This window comes from Propithecus coquereli, unplaced genomic scaffold (genome assembly GCF_000956105.1).
Source record: "Propithecus coquereli isolate 6110/MARCELLA unplaced genomic scaffold, Pcoq_1.0 Scaffold14, whole genome shotgun sequence".
NCBI lineage: Eukaryota > Metazoa > Chordata > Mammalia > Primates > Indriidae > Propithecus > Propithecus coquereli.
The window spans coordinates 14,722,865-14,743,001 of NW_012138302.1; the positions used below are offsets into that span (position 1 = coordinate 14,722,865).

Sequence of the window (20,137 nt, forward strand, 5' to 3'; positions counted from 1 at the left end):
AAGTTTCTACAACTGCAAAATGTAAAGAGTGATGTCATCTACCTGAGGCCAGCCATACCTAGCACATGAGTTTCAACTAATTAAAATAAATACGCACCAATTATAATTGACGTGTATAATCTTTTGGCTGGAAGAATAGTAAGATAGCACTCCCTAAATCCATACAAAGAGGCTTCCTTACCACAGGACTGTTAGAATCAAGCAGCAGCAGTTTACTCTTCAGGAAAATTAAGAGTATTTTTAAATAGATGGTGTCCCAGGAGAGGGGCAAATTGATAGGACGAAACAGCAATCCCACCATCACATGAAGCCAGAAGCCAATGGGAACTTACTGAACTTACTGTTGGAAAGCTCTTTGTGGGGATTAGGAAATTTGGTTAAAAAAATTAAGAGAAGTACTCTTCAAGCAAAAATTAAATTTTATTTTTGCTTAAACAATAGTACACCTGAGTTATTTTTCCAAATCCTACCTCCTGATCAAATGCCCTTAAAATTGAAATCTCTCATTATCTTCAGTTATTATCTAGTCCCACTCAGAAATTACATGTTTAGCTTTAAACCATGATTTTAAAGCTAAGGCCTGCAGCACCAGTTGCTCAGGCACCTCATGATTAGTTTTATTAGTCACAGAATAGCACCTATTGGCTACATGGGCTGCAATATTCATGACGAAGTGATGGTGGCTTTGCACCCACCCAGAAGCTAAGTTTTAATGGGTTTGCCTTCTAAGGCATCAAACATGTCCCCTAAGGCCTTCTCCACACATTGGAGAAACTCCCGGGCATTGCGGCCTGGGTAGGAAGAGACATTGCAGCCTATCCAATTGTCATGAACAGCATACCCTATGCCAAAGCCATCGGGGACCACAGGGGCAAAGCCACCAATGCTCACAGCTGGGCTGGTCAGTGTGCTCGTAGACAGGATGTTGTGGTTTATCTGTCTGTATGCAGGGTCCAGGTAGAGCTCGGGAAGGGCAATCCCTTTGGCTGCTGCCAGGTACCGCAGAGCAAACAAGTGTCGGTCAAAGCCCTGGCCTGTCAGAGACAAAACGGAAAACAGTGTCTCAGAATTTCAGAACTGAACAGGACCTTAGGAAAACCTCCCACCCATAGTAGGAATCCCCTTAATACCATCCTTAAGGGTCAAAGAAGGGTCTGTCTACCTCTGTATTCATACCCCAGCTCGTTAACCTTCAGCTCATTCTAGAATACTTTTAATTATTTTAAATATGTATTGTTATGTTACGTTATATTTAAAAACAGCTGTCAACAGCTGAGCTAAAAATGAGCCTAAAATGAAAGTATGATTTGAAAAATTCAATCAAATAGTCGAGACAGGGCCGGGCGCGGTGGCTCATGCCTATAATCCTAGCACTCTGGGAGGCGGAGGCGGGTGGATCATTTGAGCTCAGGAGTTCGAAACTAGCCTGAGCAAGAGCGAGACCCCGTCTCTACTAAAAATAGAAAGAAATTAATCTGACAACTAAAAATATATAGAAAAAATTAGCCGGGCATGGTGGCACATGCCTGTAGTCCCAGCTACTAGGGAGGCTGAGGCAGAAGGATCGCTTGAGCCCAGGAGTTTGAGGTTGCTGTGAGCTAGGATGACGCCACGGCACTCTAGCCCAGGCAACAGAGCCAGACTCTGTCTCAAAAAAAAAAAAAAAAAAAAAAAGTGTGTGAAGAGAGCGATGTACTCAAAAACTCGGGTAAAACTCAGAGTCCGAATCAAGTGTAAAGGAGAAGATTGAATCGGGGGAACAAAATAGAAAGGGTATTTGACCAAGGTTCTAATCTCAGCCTTACTACTAACCTGCTCTGTAACACTGGGCCAGTGGCCTCAGTTTTCTCCCTGTAAAATGCAGGAGAGAGACGACTAGATGTCTTGGAAGTGTCTTTCAGTTCCAGGACTTTATAGCTACATGAAAGGATTGGACTATGTGATCCTTCAGGTCCTTTTCAAGTCTTGAGTTTTATCACAAAGAGGTAAAGAAGGATGACACTTAAGTTTGGAGGAGCTTCTGAGATGACCTATTTACAGGGAGCTGACACATACAACTGACGTGAAGCTAGAGGGGCTGCAGGCTTAGAAATCCTAAATTGTCAAAAGTGAGCCTGACGACCAATTAGTAATAGAAAAGGGAGAATCATGTGTCACAGCTGAAAATGACCTTAAACAGGGATAAAGTTAAATGCCCTTCCCCATCCCCGCTGAGGAGATGCCTAGTAGCTAGTGTGGTTGTTCAGACTGCTAGGGAAGGGGAAAAAAAAATCACTTTGGGAGTTGGCAGATGGATTAAACCTAGTGAATGGGGTAGAATATTACCGAGGATTACTCAAGCACTGGGGGCAACAAGACCCAAGGGCATGCTCCCCACCCCTGCCTCACCCATTGCAGCTTCTTTGGTCAGCTGGCCGTGGTACTTGGAGCACTCGGCCATCATCTGCTGAAGCTCGCCAGCACTGTGCTTGGAGGGCTCCCTGACAAAGGCCTCGGAGCACTTCTTTGTGAAGATCGAGGCTGGGCGGATGGTCTCAGTGCGGCCATGCTTGAATGCTGCAGTGCTGCAGGACTCATAGGTGGCCACTGTCTGCCCGTACTGACGCAGGAAGGCCATCTGGAAGGCCAGCTGGGCCACTGCATCAGGACTCAGCTTCTGCCTCTTCAAGAATTCTTTGCCTCCTCTCTGAAACTGGATGCATTCAATGGTGAGGGTTTTCACAATGGCATCAAACTTTTCCTTAGCAGCAGTGATGCCAGTCTTCAAGGCATCATTCAGCTTGAAGCTGAGTTTCTGCACAGCGACAGAGGAGTCAGTGGTGACTGGCTGGCTCTGTGGAGTAACAGCAGGAGCTTGAGTGCTATCTTTAAATACTTCATTAAAGAACCTGAGCACCGCAACACCATCACCCCAAGCATGCTCGAAGTGGACAGCAGCAGTGCCATCCTTGGCTATGATGAGGTTAAAGGATTTATCAAACCAGCGGTTTGTGCCATCACCATGCAGCATGTTGTGGGACAAATGGATAAGGTCCTTAATGGGGGCGTCATCTAGGCAGAGGCAGAACACAGCAGAGTCCACTTTCATCAGGGTCTCCTCATTGCCACTACTAATCAGCTGCTGCCTGAGCTCTGCCCAGATGTCCCGGTTCTCACTGGTCAGGTAGGCCAGAGGAAACTCGGGGGCAGGACTAACATCTGAGAGAATGTACTTCAGATGCGCCTGGATTTCTGAGGTGCTGACAATGTTCCCATCTTGGTCCAGGATGTCAAAGATATAAAAATGTCCTCTTCTTAGGACCAGGAGGTGTTTGGCCTTGTCATCAGTAAAGAGTTCATCCCGAGTGGGTTTGGGTAAACGAGTTGAATTGAAAAGCCGAAAATACTGGGACATATCCAGGGGATATGCATTGACCAAGTAGGCACCATACCAGGACAGAAAGGAAGGCACAAAGCGTATGAGTCTCTTGAAGCTATCAGTGTCACTTTTGGCAGGGTTCAAGTGGAATACTTCTGGCTCCAGAAGCCCAGCCCGGAATGTCTTCAGAAACCGGATGGCAGAAATAGTCATGTTGGTCGCCCGGGTGAGCTGGTCATTATACTCAGGTTTTGGGTCAGGATTGAATGACATAAATGGATTAAAGTTCAGGACAATAGAGTCTCGAGCCGTTAAGTACATATCAAACCAGGGACCTAAAAAATTAAAAATAAAAAACCAGCAATGTAAAAAGTTAAGGCAGTTCCTAAAAGTAAAATATGAGGAAGAAAAAAATTCAAGCATAGGCAGAAGAAATGACATCAACTTCCAGAGGGTAGAATTCCCTGATTTTTTTTTTAGAGACGAGGTCTTGCTGTCACCCAGACTGGACACTTGGGTTTAAATGATCTTCCCGCCTCAGCCTCCTTTGTAGCTCATGCCACCTTGCCTGGCTCTCCCCGATGTTTCTTTTTGCTCTGCAATAATTCATGACATATAAACAGGATCATACAATATGTGGTCTTTTACATCTGGTTTCTATCACTTAAAATAATGTTTTTGAGGTTCTTCATTTTATTACTGAATAATGTTCCTTTATAGATATACTGCATTTTATCTACTCACCAATTAATAGACATTTGGGTTGTTTATACCTTTTAGCTATTTGAATTATATTGCTATGAACATTGATATACAAGTTTTTGTGTGGATATATGTTCTCAGTTCTCTTAGGTGTATAGCTAGGAGTGGGATTGCTAGGTTATGTGGTCTCTTTTCCACCTTTGAGGAACTGCCAGGGTGCTTTTCAAAGTGGCTATACCATTCCCACTAGCTGTATATGAGGGTTCCAATTTTTCCATATCTCAGCAACACTTGTTATTGCATGTCTGATTGCTTGGAGCCATTCTGGTGGATGTGAAGTGGTATATCATTGTGGATTTGATTTGCATTTTCCTAATGTTTATTATTTGCTTTTTCTTTCTCAGTCTGTTTTCTTTCTTGGTTCATAAAGAAATAAAACGTAGTAACACCTTGCTTGCATTCATACTAGAACAGAATACTTAATTCCCACCCCATCTCCTTAGGTTTCTCTTGCTTCGTCTCCTTTCAGGGACAATATTTATACTTGATTGTCTCCTTAATAAGGCAGGGGAGACATCTTCACCATCCTTCTATGTACAGTATATATTTGTTTTTCCTTGTGCATGTGGATCACTCAAACTAGCCCTCTGCATTTCTGTGGGTTTTGCCTTTAAAAATTCCAGAAAAAATATTTTATCAGGAAGTGTGTTTTCAAGGAAAGTTCCTACTGGGATTACCAAGCATGAATAAACTCTATAAAGAAGGACCATCGGGAGGGGGGAGGGGGTGGAGGGGATGGGTATATGCATACACAAAGAGTGCAATGCGCACCGTCCGAGAGATGGACATGCTTGAAACTCGGACTTGGGGGGGAGGGGGGGCAAGGGCAACATACGTAACCTAGACATCTGTACCCCCGTAATATGCTGAAATAAATAAAAAAAAAAAAAAAAGAAGGACCATCATCTTCCACTGGAGTGAATAATGTTTACACGTAAAACACTGGGAAAAAGATTAATAGATGAAAATTTATCTATTATTCATTTGTTGGTCCATTCATTCCATTGCATTCTGTTCCTTGATAATCAGTGCTGTGCCAGGCCTTGGCTGGGGGGATTTAGAGAGAATAGGACAGTCTTTGATGCTGAAGATCTCTGGAGAAGGAGACAATTAAAACGTATTACAATGCACTAAAATAATAAAACATAAGAAGTACTGGTGGGTAAGATATATTTGAACAAAGAAGACATAAATTTATGCCTCTGACCCTCCCTTTAGTAAAATAATTTTAAAGAGACATAAACCAGTAGGGTCAAGAGAATGAGAGAAAAGAACAAATATTGGAAGCTGGAAAGCATTTAGACAACTGGTAATGACTAACACACACAAGAAACCCAATCCCGGCCGGGAGCAGTGGCTCACACCTATAATCCCAGCATACTGGGAGGCAGAGGCAGGAGGATCGCATGAGGCCAGGAGTTCAAGGCCAACCTGGGCAACATAGCAAGACCTCATCTCTACAAAAAAATAATTAGCCGGGCATGGTGGTATATTCCTATAGTCCTAGCTACTTGGGAGGCTGAGGCAGGAGGATCACTTGAGCCCAGGAGTTGGAGTTGCAGTGAGCTATGAACACACCATTGCACTCCAGGTGGGTGACTTAGTAAGACGCTGTCTCTTAAAAAAAAAAAAAAAAAAAGCCAGTCCTAAACTAGCAGGAGAGAAAGTCGAGAAATAAGGATTTACACAGCAGAACCCCCCCTCCACCAACATAGGGCTTAAGCAATCTAGATATATATGGTTGAAAGACTGTTTAATTAGATCACCACCACTACCCCAAGATTCTCTCCCCACTCTGGTAGAAGACTTAAGTTTTATTTTTTTGAGAAAGCAAAACTGGGAGACCTAAGTCACAGGAGAGATCTCAAACCTTCTTCCCTACCCTACTTCTGTAACACTAGCAACCTTTTTGACAGTTTACTGGAAAAGCCTTCCCTGGAGAATCTAACCCAAAGACACTACCACTAGGGGCACCCCAAGGAAATAGTGGAGCCAGATCACGTTACAGTGAATCCCGTAACTGACAAGCCCCACCCTCATTTACAGCTCTTCCAACAGCTTTTTAGTATCTCACGCATTTAAGACAACAGAGAAGGATTACCAAGCATCTGACGAAAGAGGGCAAAACAAATGGAAAAAAGCACCTTGGAGGAGATAAGACTATGAAGGGAGAAGAGACCTTTAACAAAAAGTTCCCACAGATAAAACTATTCTTAAAAAAGAACATCCTAAGAACAAAATGAGTTTTTGGAAATAAAAAATAGGAAAGCAGAAATTAGAAACTCAATAGAAGGGTTGGGAGATAAAATTAAGTAAATCTCCCGGACAACAGAACAAAAAGAATAAAAGATGAAAAATATGAGAGAAAAGGTAAGACAATTAGAAGATCAAGTCTGGAAATTCCAAACCTGAATAATAATCTCTTTCTGGATTTTTGGAGAAACACCGAATCATTTAGCTTCTTAGGTAGTAAATTTCCAGAAAGAGAAAACAGGAAAAACGAAGAGGAAGAAATCAAAGAAATAAAATAAGAAAATATCCCAGAACTGAAGGACGTGAGTTTCCAGATTCAAAGGACTCAATGAGTGGCCCAGTAAAATGGCTGAGAACAGGCCCACACCAAAATACATTATCTGAAATTTCAGAACACTGGGGACAAAGAGAAAATTCTAAAAGCTTCCACAGACAGGGAATGGAATTAGTCAAAGAATTAAGACTCAGAATAACATTAGACTTACCAACAGCAACACTGGAAGCTAAAAGACAATGGAGCAAAGCCTTCAAAATTCTGTGGGAAAATGATTTCCAACCTAGCCAAAGGAGCTGTCAATGAAGTATGATGGCCATTTTAAAATTTTGCTTCCCATGTTCTGTTTCCAGACAGTAAGCAGAATATGTGCTCTGACAAAATAAGAGAAAAGCCAAAAAAGAAGAAAATATGATATACAAGAAACAGGAATCCCAACATGAGAAGAGATGAATAGATGCTATGCCTGATGGTGAAAGGTCCCAGGAGAGCAGCTTCACAGCAGGCCAAGAGGTTCACAAAGCCAGACTAGAGCAAGTCACAAATTCTGAGACTTCCAGAAGTCAAGAAGACCAAAACTGATAGAACGTCTAATGTGCTTTCACATATTGAGAGATTTAGACCACTTGGGAAGAGTCTGAGAATAAATTAATAAGAACATAGAAAACTAAACAAGAGAAAGGATGAGATAATTATTAACTTAAGGGAAAACAAAACATTTGTACAGGAAAGGAAAAACAATCCCAATATGCTACATGACTCAGCTGACAATAGCATTTATATGATCATAATAGTATAAACACTAGGTACACTAAGTTAACCAAAATTACAAATAACTATGCCGAGAAAATGAGGGGATAAGAAGTATGTGTGCACACTCATGTGGTAGGAATGTAAGAGACTGCTAAATTCTAATCTTCCATAGTGAGATGTCAATAGATAATGCCTAAAACTAAAAAATTAAAACGCAGTAATATCAGTATCTAAGTTAGAGATACGGGATTATATATCAAAAGAATTAAGACAGGAGCTGAAAGTGAGAAGTGGGAAATTAGGGGACAATGAAGAAATTGCAATTTTTCCTAATAAGCCTTATGGAACTATTTGACTCTGTAAACTAGGTGCATGTATAACCTTGATAAAAATATAAACCAAATTAAAAGAAGTGCTGTAGGAACAGAGGTGGAAGCAACCAACTCTCAATAGAGAAGGAAAAGGACTGAGAAGCTTTCACAGAAATACCACCCTACCTGGATCTTAAAGGAAGAATTTTCCAGGGAAAACATGGTGGTGGGAACAACACACATAAAGGCACAGAAGAATGAAAGACTGATGGGTTCAGGGACAATGAGGAATGAGTTTTATGGAAGCATGAAGGGCGTCAGGGACAGTAGTGAGAAATGAGGGTGGAGAGGGCAGTTCGGCCAGACTGTGAAGGACCTAGAATGATACTCACAGGACTTTTCAGACAGGACCAACGATTAGGTTCTGTCTCAATCCCATCTAGAGAAGGCAAGCCACTGTTCTTGAGCACCAACTCCAGTCAATACCTTAGTAGAGGAGGAATACACTCAGCCTTAATATTTACCTCCAGAAGAGAGGATAAGACTTTACTTCATTTACTGATCTCACCAAAAATATTTCTGAGACCAAAACAAGAGAAAAGATGCCTTACTTTTTTCACTATGGAGGGCTCTGAGAAAAATCATACCCACAACCCAGCCTACCAACCTGAAATGTAGCTTGTATGTTTATTCTGTTTGTCTTGAGCAACCAGCTGCTTGTGTAGTTCTTTTCCAATCCCATTTTCAAAACTCTTACAAAATTGTTCTGTTTTCCTGAAACGTTTAAGAAAAGACAGAATCAAACTATGGTAGAGAATCCATGGTCAGGAACTCATACAGAAGCTTTGAGTCCCTAACAGAATATCCCCAGAACCTGGGATGAGATCAGAAAGTATCTCTGATCAGAAGAATAGGAGTCAACTTAAAATGGATAAATCTAGGGTATCTTCTTAAAATGATTGGTCGGGAAGATTAGTCAACATCTCACAAGACAATCTGTACTCTAAGAGGCAGTTTGGCACAGACATAAGTTCTGGAGTCAAAAAGAGCTAAGTTTGAATCCCAGCTCTGTCACTTTTCAAACTGTGTGACCTTGGATAAGTTACTATTAATAGATCTCCCTGATTCTTGGTTTCTTGATATATAAAATAGAAATAATAGTACCACCGTACATGATTAAAAGATATTTACAATGCCAAGGATTTAGAATAGCTTAAAACACAATACTTACTTAATAACTGGCAGCTATTAATTTATTACCCTATCAAGAGAAATTTCAAATGACTAAAAGGAATATTTAAAAACAGAGGACTAGATTATGAATAGCCCATCTGTTTCTCCATCACTGTCCAGTGAAGGACTCTGTGATTTTAATGACAATGCCAGTCATCTGTACAAAAAAATTTCCATTATAGAAAAGAATACTACACTAGGCTACAAGAGCTTAATGCAATCCATTTTTTGACAATATCCTATATTATTTTCCAATTTCAGTACCACAAACTAGGTGGGTTAAAACAACAAAAATTTATTCTCTCACAGTTCTGGAGCCTACAAGCACAAAATCAAGGTGTCAAGAGGACCACATCCTCTCTGAAGACTCTAAGGGAGAATCTGTTCCATGCCTTTCTCTTAGCTTCCAGTGTGGCTGGCAATCCTTGGCATTCCTTGACTTGTTGACACAGCACTCCAATCTCGCTTCCATCCTCACACAGCTGTCTCTGTGTCTCTTCTTCTTATAAGGACACCAGTTGAATTAGATTAAGGGCTTACCTTAGGCCCTTAGGGCTGCATCTTTCTAATAACATCGCAACAACCCTATTTCCAAATAAAATCATATACTGAAAAAGAGCATAAATTTTGGAGGCACACTCCCTACCCAGTAAACATGCTCAGCAAGCAATCTTCTGGTCTACCATATGGTCTCCTCAATGGACCTCCCTACCAAGAGCACATGCCCTCTGCAAATTGACCAGTACCAACTAGCCTCCCAGATACACATGCTGAGATAAAGTATAAATTTGGCATTCTGGCTTATCAACCACCTCCTGTTGAGTCTGGTTAGACGAACTCTCACCTCAGGGCTTAGTTAGTCTTCATGAATGAAAATCCATTTCCTGAACTTGCATAAAACTAGGTTCCAGGTTCCTGGAAACCCAATCAAATCACAGACATTCCCTGAAGCTTGGTCCACCATTACTTGCCAGCCCCTCTTGAACCACCCTACCATGTTCACGCAGGGTTTTCAGTGTTTACCTGAATTGGCCATCATCCAAGAGAGGCTTCTGTGCACTGAGGTATCTCCTAATGGTGTCTTCAAGTTTGGGAATAGGCAGCCTGGGGAGAAAGCAAGGTCATCGTAAGGCTGACAATATGTGGAAGAGGTTAATTACCTTCACAAGCTGAAGTTTTAAACTGATTACTGGATAATTAATTTCCTTCCAAAAGAAGCAACGATGGAAAGCCACTGATAAATCAGAATCAATGGATTTACTAATATAAGTATCAATGGTAACTCTACTTTTAAGTAAAATAATAACTAAACTTTTTTAAATAAAATAATAATAATAGATTCAAAATGGGGAAGCAGAAGCTATCCCAAGCATTCCCTTCTCCTGGTTACAATTAGAATACCTCTGGTAACACTGTGTTGGCACTGATTTAATTCTACCCTTAGTTTGAACAACTGCATTTTTCTCCCCCAGGATAAAAGGAAAAAGGTTCAATTTTTAAAAATTTTCTTGTGCACTTTACGGCAGAGAATCATACAAGAGTCTGTCCAGGGGCCAGCCAAACATGGGGGCTATAGTCACTGAAAGGTAGGAGTTGACCATCAAGCCATGTGGGTACACCAGGAATCCTATTAGGAGGGAGAAGATATTCCCATGTGCTTAAATAACAGGAGAAACAGTTTGCCGACTCATCATTCTCTACCAGAAGATCCCAATGATGGCTACAGTGATGAAGTTACTGGTCCACAGTGAAATCAAAAAACATGGACAGTACAGTGAGCTTTATTTTCTCTTTCATTTCATAGTTTTATTGAAAGATATATCCCCTAGTATCAAAGCAATCATAGTTTGCTAGGTACCTCTGTCAACTCAAAATTAACACTAATATTAATATGAGCAAAATATCTAAATGTATGAGTCACTTAGGAAAACCGAAACATTATCCACAAAGCATAGACTAAAAGCTTAATATAAGATACACTGTGGGCTGGGCGCGGTGGCTCACGCCTGTAATCCTAGCACTCTGGGAGGCGAGGCAGGCGGATCATTCTGAGCTCAGGAGTTCGACACCAGCCTGAGCAAAAGCGAGACCCCGTCTCTACTAAAAATAGAAAGAAATTGGCCAAACAACTAAAAATAGAAAAAAAAAAAAATCAGCCAGGCATGATGGCGTGTGCCTGTAGTCCCAGCTACCTGGGAGACTGAGGCAGGAGGATCGCTTGAGCCCAGGAGTTTGAGGTTGCTGTGAGCTAGGCTGACTCCACGGCACTCTACTCGGGGCAGTAGAGTGAGACTCTGTCTCAAAAAAAAAAAAAAAGATACACTGTGATTCGTCGATTTATTTTTCAATGCATGTTTATCCATAACATGATGACAAAAGAAATCTCAATTATTTACAGCCATATGGACTTAGACTGCACTAAGTAACCACACACACCACTTTAACACTGTAGAACTCCTTATAATCACTGACACAGAAAATCACAAACGCCACCCCAGCTACCTCAGAATCACAAAGTTGCCTATTTGAGTTTCTTAAGACTTTGTTTTAATACAGTATAGATATTAAATTTACCTTCTTCCTTTAAAACAAAATTTTAAATTATAGACAATGGTAGTTTGATAAAAAACAGTCCTCATTAAAAAATTCCGGGCCAGGCACGGTGGCTCACACCTGTAATCCTAGCACTCTGGGAGGCCGAGGCGAGTGGATCGCTCAAGGTCAGGAGTTCGAGACCAGCCTGAGCAAGAGTGAGACCCCCGTCTCCACTAAAAAAAATAGAAAGAAATGATCTGGACAACTAAAAATATATACATAGAAAAAATTAGCCAGGCATGGTGGCGCATGCCTATAGTCCCAGCTACTAGGGAGGCTGAGGCAGAAGGATTGCTTGAGCCCAGGAGTTTGAGGTTGCTGTGAGCTAGGCTGACGCCACGGCACTCACTCTAGCCCGGGCAACAAAGCGAGACTCTGTCTCAAAAAAAAAAAAAAAAAAAAAATTCTGGACTGTTAACTCTAGGCAGATCTTACTTTAGTGGAGTGAAACAAATCTTCAGGGTGATTATTTGTTTTTAAGTTACGAATACAACAGAAACTAAATTTTCTAGATGGAACTAAATTGAGGCTGCATAGATTATGTATAAAAACAATAGTGGATACAAAAATCACTTGTTTTCTATAAAATATATTAAAGATAATTTAATGAATATGCCACACTTCCCAGGTCTATATTTTCACCTTATAGAAAATGCCATCAGTGTAAATATTATATAGCAATACAGTCTGCATCACTGGATTATCTAATTCTTGGCAGACAATGGCCATGGTGATGGAGTTACTGGTTCACAATAAAAAATATGAACAGTATAGTGAGCTTTTCACAAATTTGCTAAATTTGCTTAATTTAAAAGTCTACCCTTAATTCTCAGATTATGTTCTTTTTTGGGGTGTGGCAATCATTAAAATTTCTTTCTTTTAAGAAAATGTCGACAGCAGTATTTTTCCCTCATAATTTTACCGATCTGTGAAATCTAAAAGTATAAGAACTAGGCCAGGTGCTACGCTCACCTGTGTAATCCTAGCACTCTGGGAGGCTGAGGCAGGAGGATCGCTTGAGCCCAGGAGTTTGAGGTTGCAGTGAGCTATGATGATGCCACTGCACTCCACCCAGGGCCACAGAGCGAGCCTCTTGTCTCAAACAAAACAAAAAAACAAAAAGTATAAGAACTACTGACACAGTGGAAAGAAAAACGAGATTTAGAATCAGACCTAGGCTTGAAGCCCAGCTCTGCTACTTAATCTCCAGCTATATGGTCAAAGGTAGAAAAATTACTTTATGTCCCTCAGACTCCATTTCCAGCCTGAGTTGGAGGGAAGAACTCTGAAATGCACCTGTCAAGTTCCAACCACACCTAGCACAAGTCCATCACTAACAGTCTGGTATGCTGGAGAGGTTAAGTTCCTGGACTTTGGAATCACACAGATCCAGGCTTGCATCCTGGACTCTGGCACTCACTATCCATGTGATCTGGGGCAAAGTTCTGGCCTCCCCCAGCCCCATCTCTATTTGTTAAATAATAGTTCACTGGGCTATTATGAGGATTAAATGAAATAATATAAAGAACTTAGCAAGGAACCTGACACACGGGAAACACTAAACATACAGCACACACAAAATGTTTACAGATATCCAGGTATCTATAGTGATCTACAGATAACACACTCTAAATCCTTCCCTTTCCCTGCTAGTTTCCTGCTTTTCTCATATATCAACAGCTTCTACATTAGGCACAATCCCATCACCTACTACTCCTTCTACTATTTCCTTCTATCCGCTCAGCAACATCTGGTTTGGCCCCAGGCGGCCATAATTCCTCACCAGCCCCTTCCACTATAACTTTTAGAACTCCCATTCCATTCTGAATAAACTACCCTATACTCTATAACATCTTCTCCAGCACTTCCGCTACCTCCTCATCTTTCTAAATCTAATGAAATACCACTTGCCTTCAGGTTTCTCTCCAAAGAGAGCTACTCACCAGCTTCTAGGAGGGACCAGCACCCTCCTAATGAGACCCAGTAAGAACAAATAAGACTTAATTAGAGGACTTTTTTGGGAACTGTTAGGAAGAGGGAATCGCTAATAGCTGGAGTCACTGAGAGATTAGGGTGTAAGCTATGCTTTATGTGCTGGTTGCCACTTTGTCACAAGGAGAGAGCCTGCTTGAGAACGGAGTCACACAAATGAAGAGCCAGAAGGCAAAACAGAGTCCTGATGACATGATTTGAGCCCCTTGATCCAACCTGGATTGGTCAGGTCTGCGAGCTCATACATTCCTGTTTACTTAAGCCAGTTTGAATTGGAGTTTCTATAACTTGCTACTACTAATGTCTTTACTGTAACAATTTCCTTTTCTGTAAGTGCTCACAAACCGTTCTCCCAGTAAACATTTATTTTCATGAAAATAAGAGATGTAAGATCACCTTCAGTTTCTTTGCACTACCCTGCTTCTCCACAATCCCTCAAAGAACACCAAAAGTGGCTTCATGTGCACTCTGGCAGTTCCTTGAGCTCCCTGTGATGTAACCCGCCAGGCCTTGAAAGAGTAGAGCCAGGGTCTCAAGAAAGGTGTGTGGCAGTTCCATCTGAACCAGTGGGTTCTCCTTCCCCACCCTATCTCCATCCTTTGCCTAATAAACAAGGAAGTAAGCACTAAGCACATTTACCTCCTGTGTAAGTTACTCTACTGTCATTAGTCAGCCTCTAAGCAGCAGGCACTTTGTTATTCTTCCTGTAAGAACACAATTACAAAGCCTTTTCTAGGTTTACACAACCTATTAATAGTTATCATTTGGATAGTTTTCACAGAGTTCCTCAGGCGTAAAGTCATAGCATTATTGTATCTACCTCTGTTATTCTCCATACCCTGGCAACTCCCATCTGAATTCTAGAGAACCTGCCGGTATGTCTTGAAGGCCAGTTATCACCTAAAATGATTAGGGATTAAATGAAAAACAACAGATAATTGACATTTATTGTGGATCAATTATAGACCTAACTTGGTGCCTGATAATTGTTTTTTTTGTTTTTTTGGGTTTTTTTTTAACATAATGGGCCCCTCGCCCCCATATACACCCCAGGCTAATTCCAATAATTTAAGGCCCAAATGGTGATTCTTTACTTCGGGCTAGGCCTACCATAATCTTCTCAAAATTTCTGAAAGTGTCATGTAATTCAGGCTTCTGTTCCTTGGCATGTGCTGCTGTATCCTTCCCTCATTCCTCATGCTTGGTGAACTTCAAATTCCAACTCAAGTGTCACCTCTGAAAGAATGATCTTGATAGCATAATAACAGAAAAATTATTTAATCCATAGTAAGGGCTAAAATCAATCATATACGTGTAGAGGACATTTTGTCTGGGAACGGTTCCTTGTTGTTTTTCTCAGAACATGCCTGTGGGCTTGCAAACGAGCCAGGGCGCCCTAACCCTGCAAACAGGAGGGGCTAGAGAGTTCAGATGCAAATATCTGCTCTCCGGAGACGAAACAACAAGGAACAGGACGAAACAACAAGGAACGGGACGTGTTGAGTCGGGACAGTGTGGGAACAAAGAAATTGCGGTGGGACAGTTGCCAAACAAGCTGTGTTATAAATAAAGAAACTGCGACAGAAAGGTGCTGCAGTCTTGTACCGTCTTTGTGTGTGTCTGTGTCTCTTTGTCTCTGTGTTCATTCCTCGTGCCTAGAAACGGGTCACGACATATACAGTCTCTCTCTGCTCTCCAGAGCACACGAGTACATGCTGTCAGGCAAGCGAGCCCATGCTCTGAGGTGCTCAATGCGCCCCACAGACACCCTGTGGGGCTCTGTTTTCACATCTAAAAAGAGCCCAGCAGACAGAAAGGTAATGTAAATCTTTCTCTTTACAATCACCTGAAACTGCCTTTTAGAATTTGCTTTTACAGGCTGGAGGAGTTCCTGAGTGGACTTGAGCAGGCAGCAGGGGTGAGCTACAGGCCTCAGTTCCTGACGGAGAAACTGTATCTCAAGAGCAGAATCAATGACAAGATCACAATGAAGCGATAAGTCTGTCTCCAAAGGAAAGGCAGCCGCTTTGCTAACAAAAAAGAAACAGATACAACAATTCACAGTACCTTGTTAATTTGGCTACAGCCATAAATGTTCCTCACTCCCTTTACAACCCCTAAACAAAAAGCCTGAACACCTACTTCTCTCTGCCAACATTATCTCCCACTTTTTCACTTCCGGGTTGGCCCTTTTCCATCTGGAAAATTAAAATAAACTTTTTCTTCTTCCTATTCTTATCTTTGCCTGGAAAATTTTTTCTCTATCATAAGTCTCCACCCTAACAACCTCCTCTGTGAAGTTTCCCTTACGGGTCCAGGCACCAACTCATTCACACAAGAGTGCTCCTCTGGCACATTCTAGACATGCAACAAATGTTTGTTTAAAGCAATTATGGTACTTGTGAATATCTGCGTATTTACTATGTGCCAGACTCCGTACTAAGTGCTTTATATCAGGGTATTTAATTCTAACTTCCTTGATGGGCAGGTAATATATAATTCCCATTTTTAGGTTAGATGAGACTTGCTCCTGGCCACATGGCTAGTGAGACTTGGAGCTGGGATTAAAAATCAGGTCTGACTCCTGGCTCATTATTACTCCTGAAGATGCTGCTTCCCACTTTTCACATTAAATCCTAACTGTTTACCTGTCAAATCTCCCCCACTATACCCACTATACAGCAAGCTCCTCACCATGACTGGTCTCCAAATCCACATTAGAGTGTTTATCAAGTTAATAATGAGAATGAGGTCAAACGGATCCACCCTTTATCTCCTCAGGACTTGCAGTTTTACATCCTGAGGTTATATAAACATAACCCTTAAAAATAACCAAACTATAAATCTAAAAATGGTAAATTTTATGTTATATGTTACCACACTCACAAAAAAAAAAAGGGCCAAGAAAAAACATAACACCTAAAAAATAAGCAAACGATAATGCAAGGGTTCCTAAAGGAAAGAGTCCAAGACACTTGGTTAAAAAGCAGCAGTGATAAGATAGGAACAGGAAGAGGAAGGGAGACCCAGCTGGAACACCCAATACAAAAGGACTGGTCATTCTCCAGGGCAACTATTAATAATTATGATAGTTCCCTATCTTATGCACCTTATCTCAGTCTATCCTCATAATAGCCCTAAGAACTGTGTGTTGCCATTCCTACTTCACAGGTAAGAACTGTGGCTAGAAGAAGTTAATAGAATTGCTCAAAGTTATAGCTAAAGAGTTGCACAGCCAGAATCTGAAACTAAGTTCTACCAGACTTGAAAGTCAGGGCTTTTCACCAAGTGTGACATCAATATGAGTGTCAAAGATTATACCTTTTATGGGTCTAGAACCTCAGAGACAGAAAAAAATCTCATCTCTCATCTTACCTAACTCCCAGTTTATACATGAGATAACAGAAGCGTGGGGGAAGTTGGTTGCTTAGGGTTGCACATGGGTGACTAGTGGTATTATTTGCACCTCCAGTTTTCTACTGATTTCTGTGTTGTGGATGGGGTTGGAATATATGATCTTGAATATTCCCTCCAGCTTTCCAGTTCTAAAATGCAGAAAATCCTTCTGATTGGGATGGGTGTGGTGGCTCACACCTGTAATCCTAGCACTCTGGGAGGCCGAGGCGGGAGGATTGCTTGAGCTCAGGAGTTGAGACCAGCCTGATCAAGAGTGAATCCCCATCTCTACTAAAAAAATAGAAAAAATTAGCTAGGCGACTAAAAATAGAAAAGAAAAAAAAATAGCCAGGTGTAGTGGCACATGCCTGTAGTCCCAACTACTTGGGAGGCTGAGGCAGGAGGATTACTTGTGCTCAGGAGTTTGAGGTTGCTGTGAGCTAGGCTGACACCACAGCACTCTAGCCCAGGCAACAGAGTGAGACTCTGTCTCAAAAAAAAAAAAAAAAAAAAAAAATCCCTCTGATCTTAAACTTGGGTGGGGCCCAGGCCTGCCTGAAAGTCAATGACCTTCTGACTTCCAGGCTTGGCAAGTGAAGACCAGTTCTGTCAGTCCTCACCTTTCACCCACATACTGACTCAGCTCATACACACAGGCTGACAGGAGGAACCGTGTCCCAGGCTTATCCCATAAGCACAAAGACCATCTTTCTTTCTCTCTCCTTCCTGCTGAGTTTAGATAATCTCATTTCAATCTGCCTTAGATGTCTGCACAAGATGTAATTTCACAAGAATCACCCTTGGATGATCTTCCTGAGAGGGTAGGGGTAGGGCAGTAATGATGCTGGGTTAAGTGGTCCTGGATGTGGAGAAAAAAAGCAACCCAGTAGTTGGGGTGAGGCCTGTGATAACGATGTTTGTTCTATTTGGGGGCAGGGGGCAGTGCAGGATTCCGGCCCCTAGACTGGGGGATCCCTAATGGTAGTTTGGTAAGAAAGTAAGAAGGGTCTTTGAGACAAATTTGTAACTTGGCTCCAGGAACTGCGCAGTTAGTTTAGGTTTGGTTTTAGAGGGTGAAGAAAATTTATTTATTAATTTTTTTTTGGAGATGGCGTCTAGCTCTGTGGCCCAGGCTAGAGTGCAGTTGCGCGATCAGAGCTCACTGCAGCCCAGAACTCCCAGGCTCAAGCGATCCTCCTGCCTCAGCCTCCAGTGTAGATGGGACTACAGGCGTGAGCCACCACACCCAGCCAGAGGGTGAAGAAAATTTCTAATATAGGAGAAGAAGACCTGGCAACTCAAATGAAGGATGAGAGTTCAAAGACGGGGAAAACTGGAAGCCAGATATAAGAAGGTACTGGGTGAGGGAAGGGGTGAGGAAGATTTATTGGGGCTATTTTCATATGAGAAGTAGATTCTGGGTGAAGTGTTTCAAAAGGTTGGGGGACAGCCTATGGTGAAGGGGAACAGAGAGAATTTGGTGGCCCTGGATCTAATTTGAATAAGATGGAGTTTGGGAGGGCTACTGAGGGTGGGCTGAAGTTACAAGGCATAATGTGGGTGAGGAAGGATATTTTAGGGGGAGGAACCTGTTGAGGGTTTGGTGGGAGGGAAAAGTCTCCAGGTGAAGACTGGACTCAGAAGATTAAAAAAAAGGACACGGGGGAGGATAAGTTGAGGGTAAGGGTGAACACTTGAGGGGTGTGCTTGTAAGGAATGATGGGTGCTAAAGAGCAGAGTACTGCAGGAAAGGGGGGTGGGGCTGAGAGTCCTTAGTAACAGGGGTGAAGAAGGTAGTGCTGGGAGAAGTTGAGGGAGGGTAATATAAACTAAAATAAAATTTTAAGACTCATTCCTCACTAGCTGACTAAATGGACCCCCTCATGGTCAAAGGAATATCCTAAAACTAAATTGCCTGCCAGGAGGAAGGAGGTCAGACATGCCTTATCATGCCCCCCTCCCTTCTTGGGGACATCCTTTATAACATCCTTTATAAGAGGCCTAAGGGTATGCAAGACAAACCTGCAGGTCCTGTACAACCAGAGGTTTACAGAACAAATCTATGTCCAGAGGCTTATCTCTGATAAACAGCTCCTTATGTTGAAACATCCCAAGCCTTTAGACAAAGTTTCATGTCTTTAGCCAATTACAAGCCAAAGAATCTTTAAACCCACCTATAACCTGTAAGCTCTCCCGCTTCGAGATGGCCCACCTTTTTGGGCCAAACCAATGTATGTCTCCCACGTACTGATTTATGACTTTACCTGTAACCCCTGTCTCCCTGAAATGTGTAAAACCAAACTGTAACCCGGCCACACGGAGTCCGCCACACGGAGTCCACTGCTCAAGGCCTCTTGGGCGTGGGGCTCCCGGTCATGGTCCTCGAATTTGGCTCGGAGTAAATCTCTTTAAAATTATTTTACAGAGTTTGGTCTTTTTTCCGTTGACAGTAACTATCATGTGTCAGGAATTAGCCTACCCACATTCTGGGCAGGAATGCGGAGCAGTCATTAAAGTACTTCAGGGGACACCCCAGTTGGAGGGGTTAGAGTGGTGGTGCTGGACATTTTCCAGGGAGAAATGTGAAGGACTCAGGACATCTGGTTGGAAGTTAGGTCAATGGAGAGGGAATCTGAGAGAGCAACGGAGGGTTCTGGAAGAGAATTTGAGAGTTCTATGGTTCCTGTGGCTGGCGATTCTGAAAGTCACAGGACTTCAGATTAGGGGATGTGGTAGCCTCCAAGGTAGGGGCTTGGGGGCAGCAGCAAGTCCAGTAGCAGAGTCATGAGTGACTGGAGTGGCGCCGATCCTGGGATGGCAGCGGGCAGCGGGGACCGGGAGGCTGGGCTCACCTGGGCAGGCTGTCCTGGTAGTGCATGGTGGGCACGACGCTGTGCTGCAGGTACTGGCCGGGCCCGGTCCCGGCGCTGAGGGGCCGACAGGGAGCTCCCGGGCATAGGGCAGGGCCCCGGGGCCAGGCGCGCAGCAGCAGGCGGGGCACCATAGTCCCGGGAGGCTGCGGCAGCGAGAACGCGGCGGGCAAGGGAGTTCTGGCGTACAAAGGCAAGTCCGCCGCCTCAGCGCCAGGGACACTGCGTCAGGACGCGGAGCCCAGTTAATCTCCGGCTGTGGGCCACTTCCGGCCCGCTGGCCCCGCCCCTGGACAGGACAGGCCCCGCCCGCCAGGCCCCGCCCCCGGTTTGGCCGGTC

General features: G+C 42.8%; 1 protein-coding gene across 1 annotated transcript; it reads right to left on the reverse strand.

Moving 5' to 3' along the window:
- Positions 1 to 462: 462 nt before the first annotated feature.
- On the reverse strand, positions 463 to 20,073 carry CPT2 (carnitine palmitoyltransferase 2). The gene is made up of 5 exons (XM_012639449.1): positions 19,780 to 20,073; positions 9,968 to 10,048; positions 8,379 to 8,485; positions 2,389 to 3,693; positions 463 to 1,034 (listed from the first exon to the last, which is right to left on the reverse strand). Exons 1-5 carry the CDS (start codon positions 19,929 to 19,931, stop codon positions 703 to 705), a joined length of 1,977 nt encoding a protein of 658 aa, XP_012494903.1. The 5' UTR covers positions 19,932 to 20,073; the 3' UTR covers positions 463 to 702.
- Positions 20,074 to 20,137: the final 64 nt, after the last annotated feature.

Bases quoted from the DNA above. Each gene is read 5' to 3' on its own strand.
- CPT2 (XM_012639449.1), bottom strand. From the start codon at position 19,931: ATGGTGCCCCGCCTGCTGCTGCGCGCCTGGCCCCGGGGCCCTGCCCTA. The intron at 10,049-19,779 runs GTGAGCCCAGCC...CTTTCTCCCCAG, and splicing joins TACCAGGACAGCCTGCCCAG to GCTGCCTATTCCCAAACTTG. The intron at 3,694-8,378 runs GTTGGTAGGCTG...TTAATTTTTTAG, and splicing joins ACATACAAGCTACATTTCAG to GTCCCTGGTTTGATATGTAC.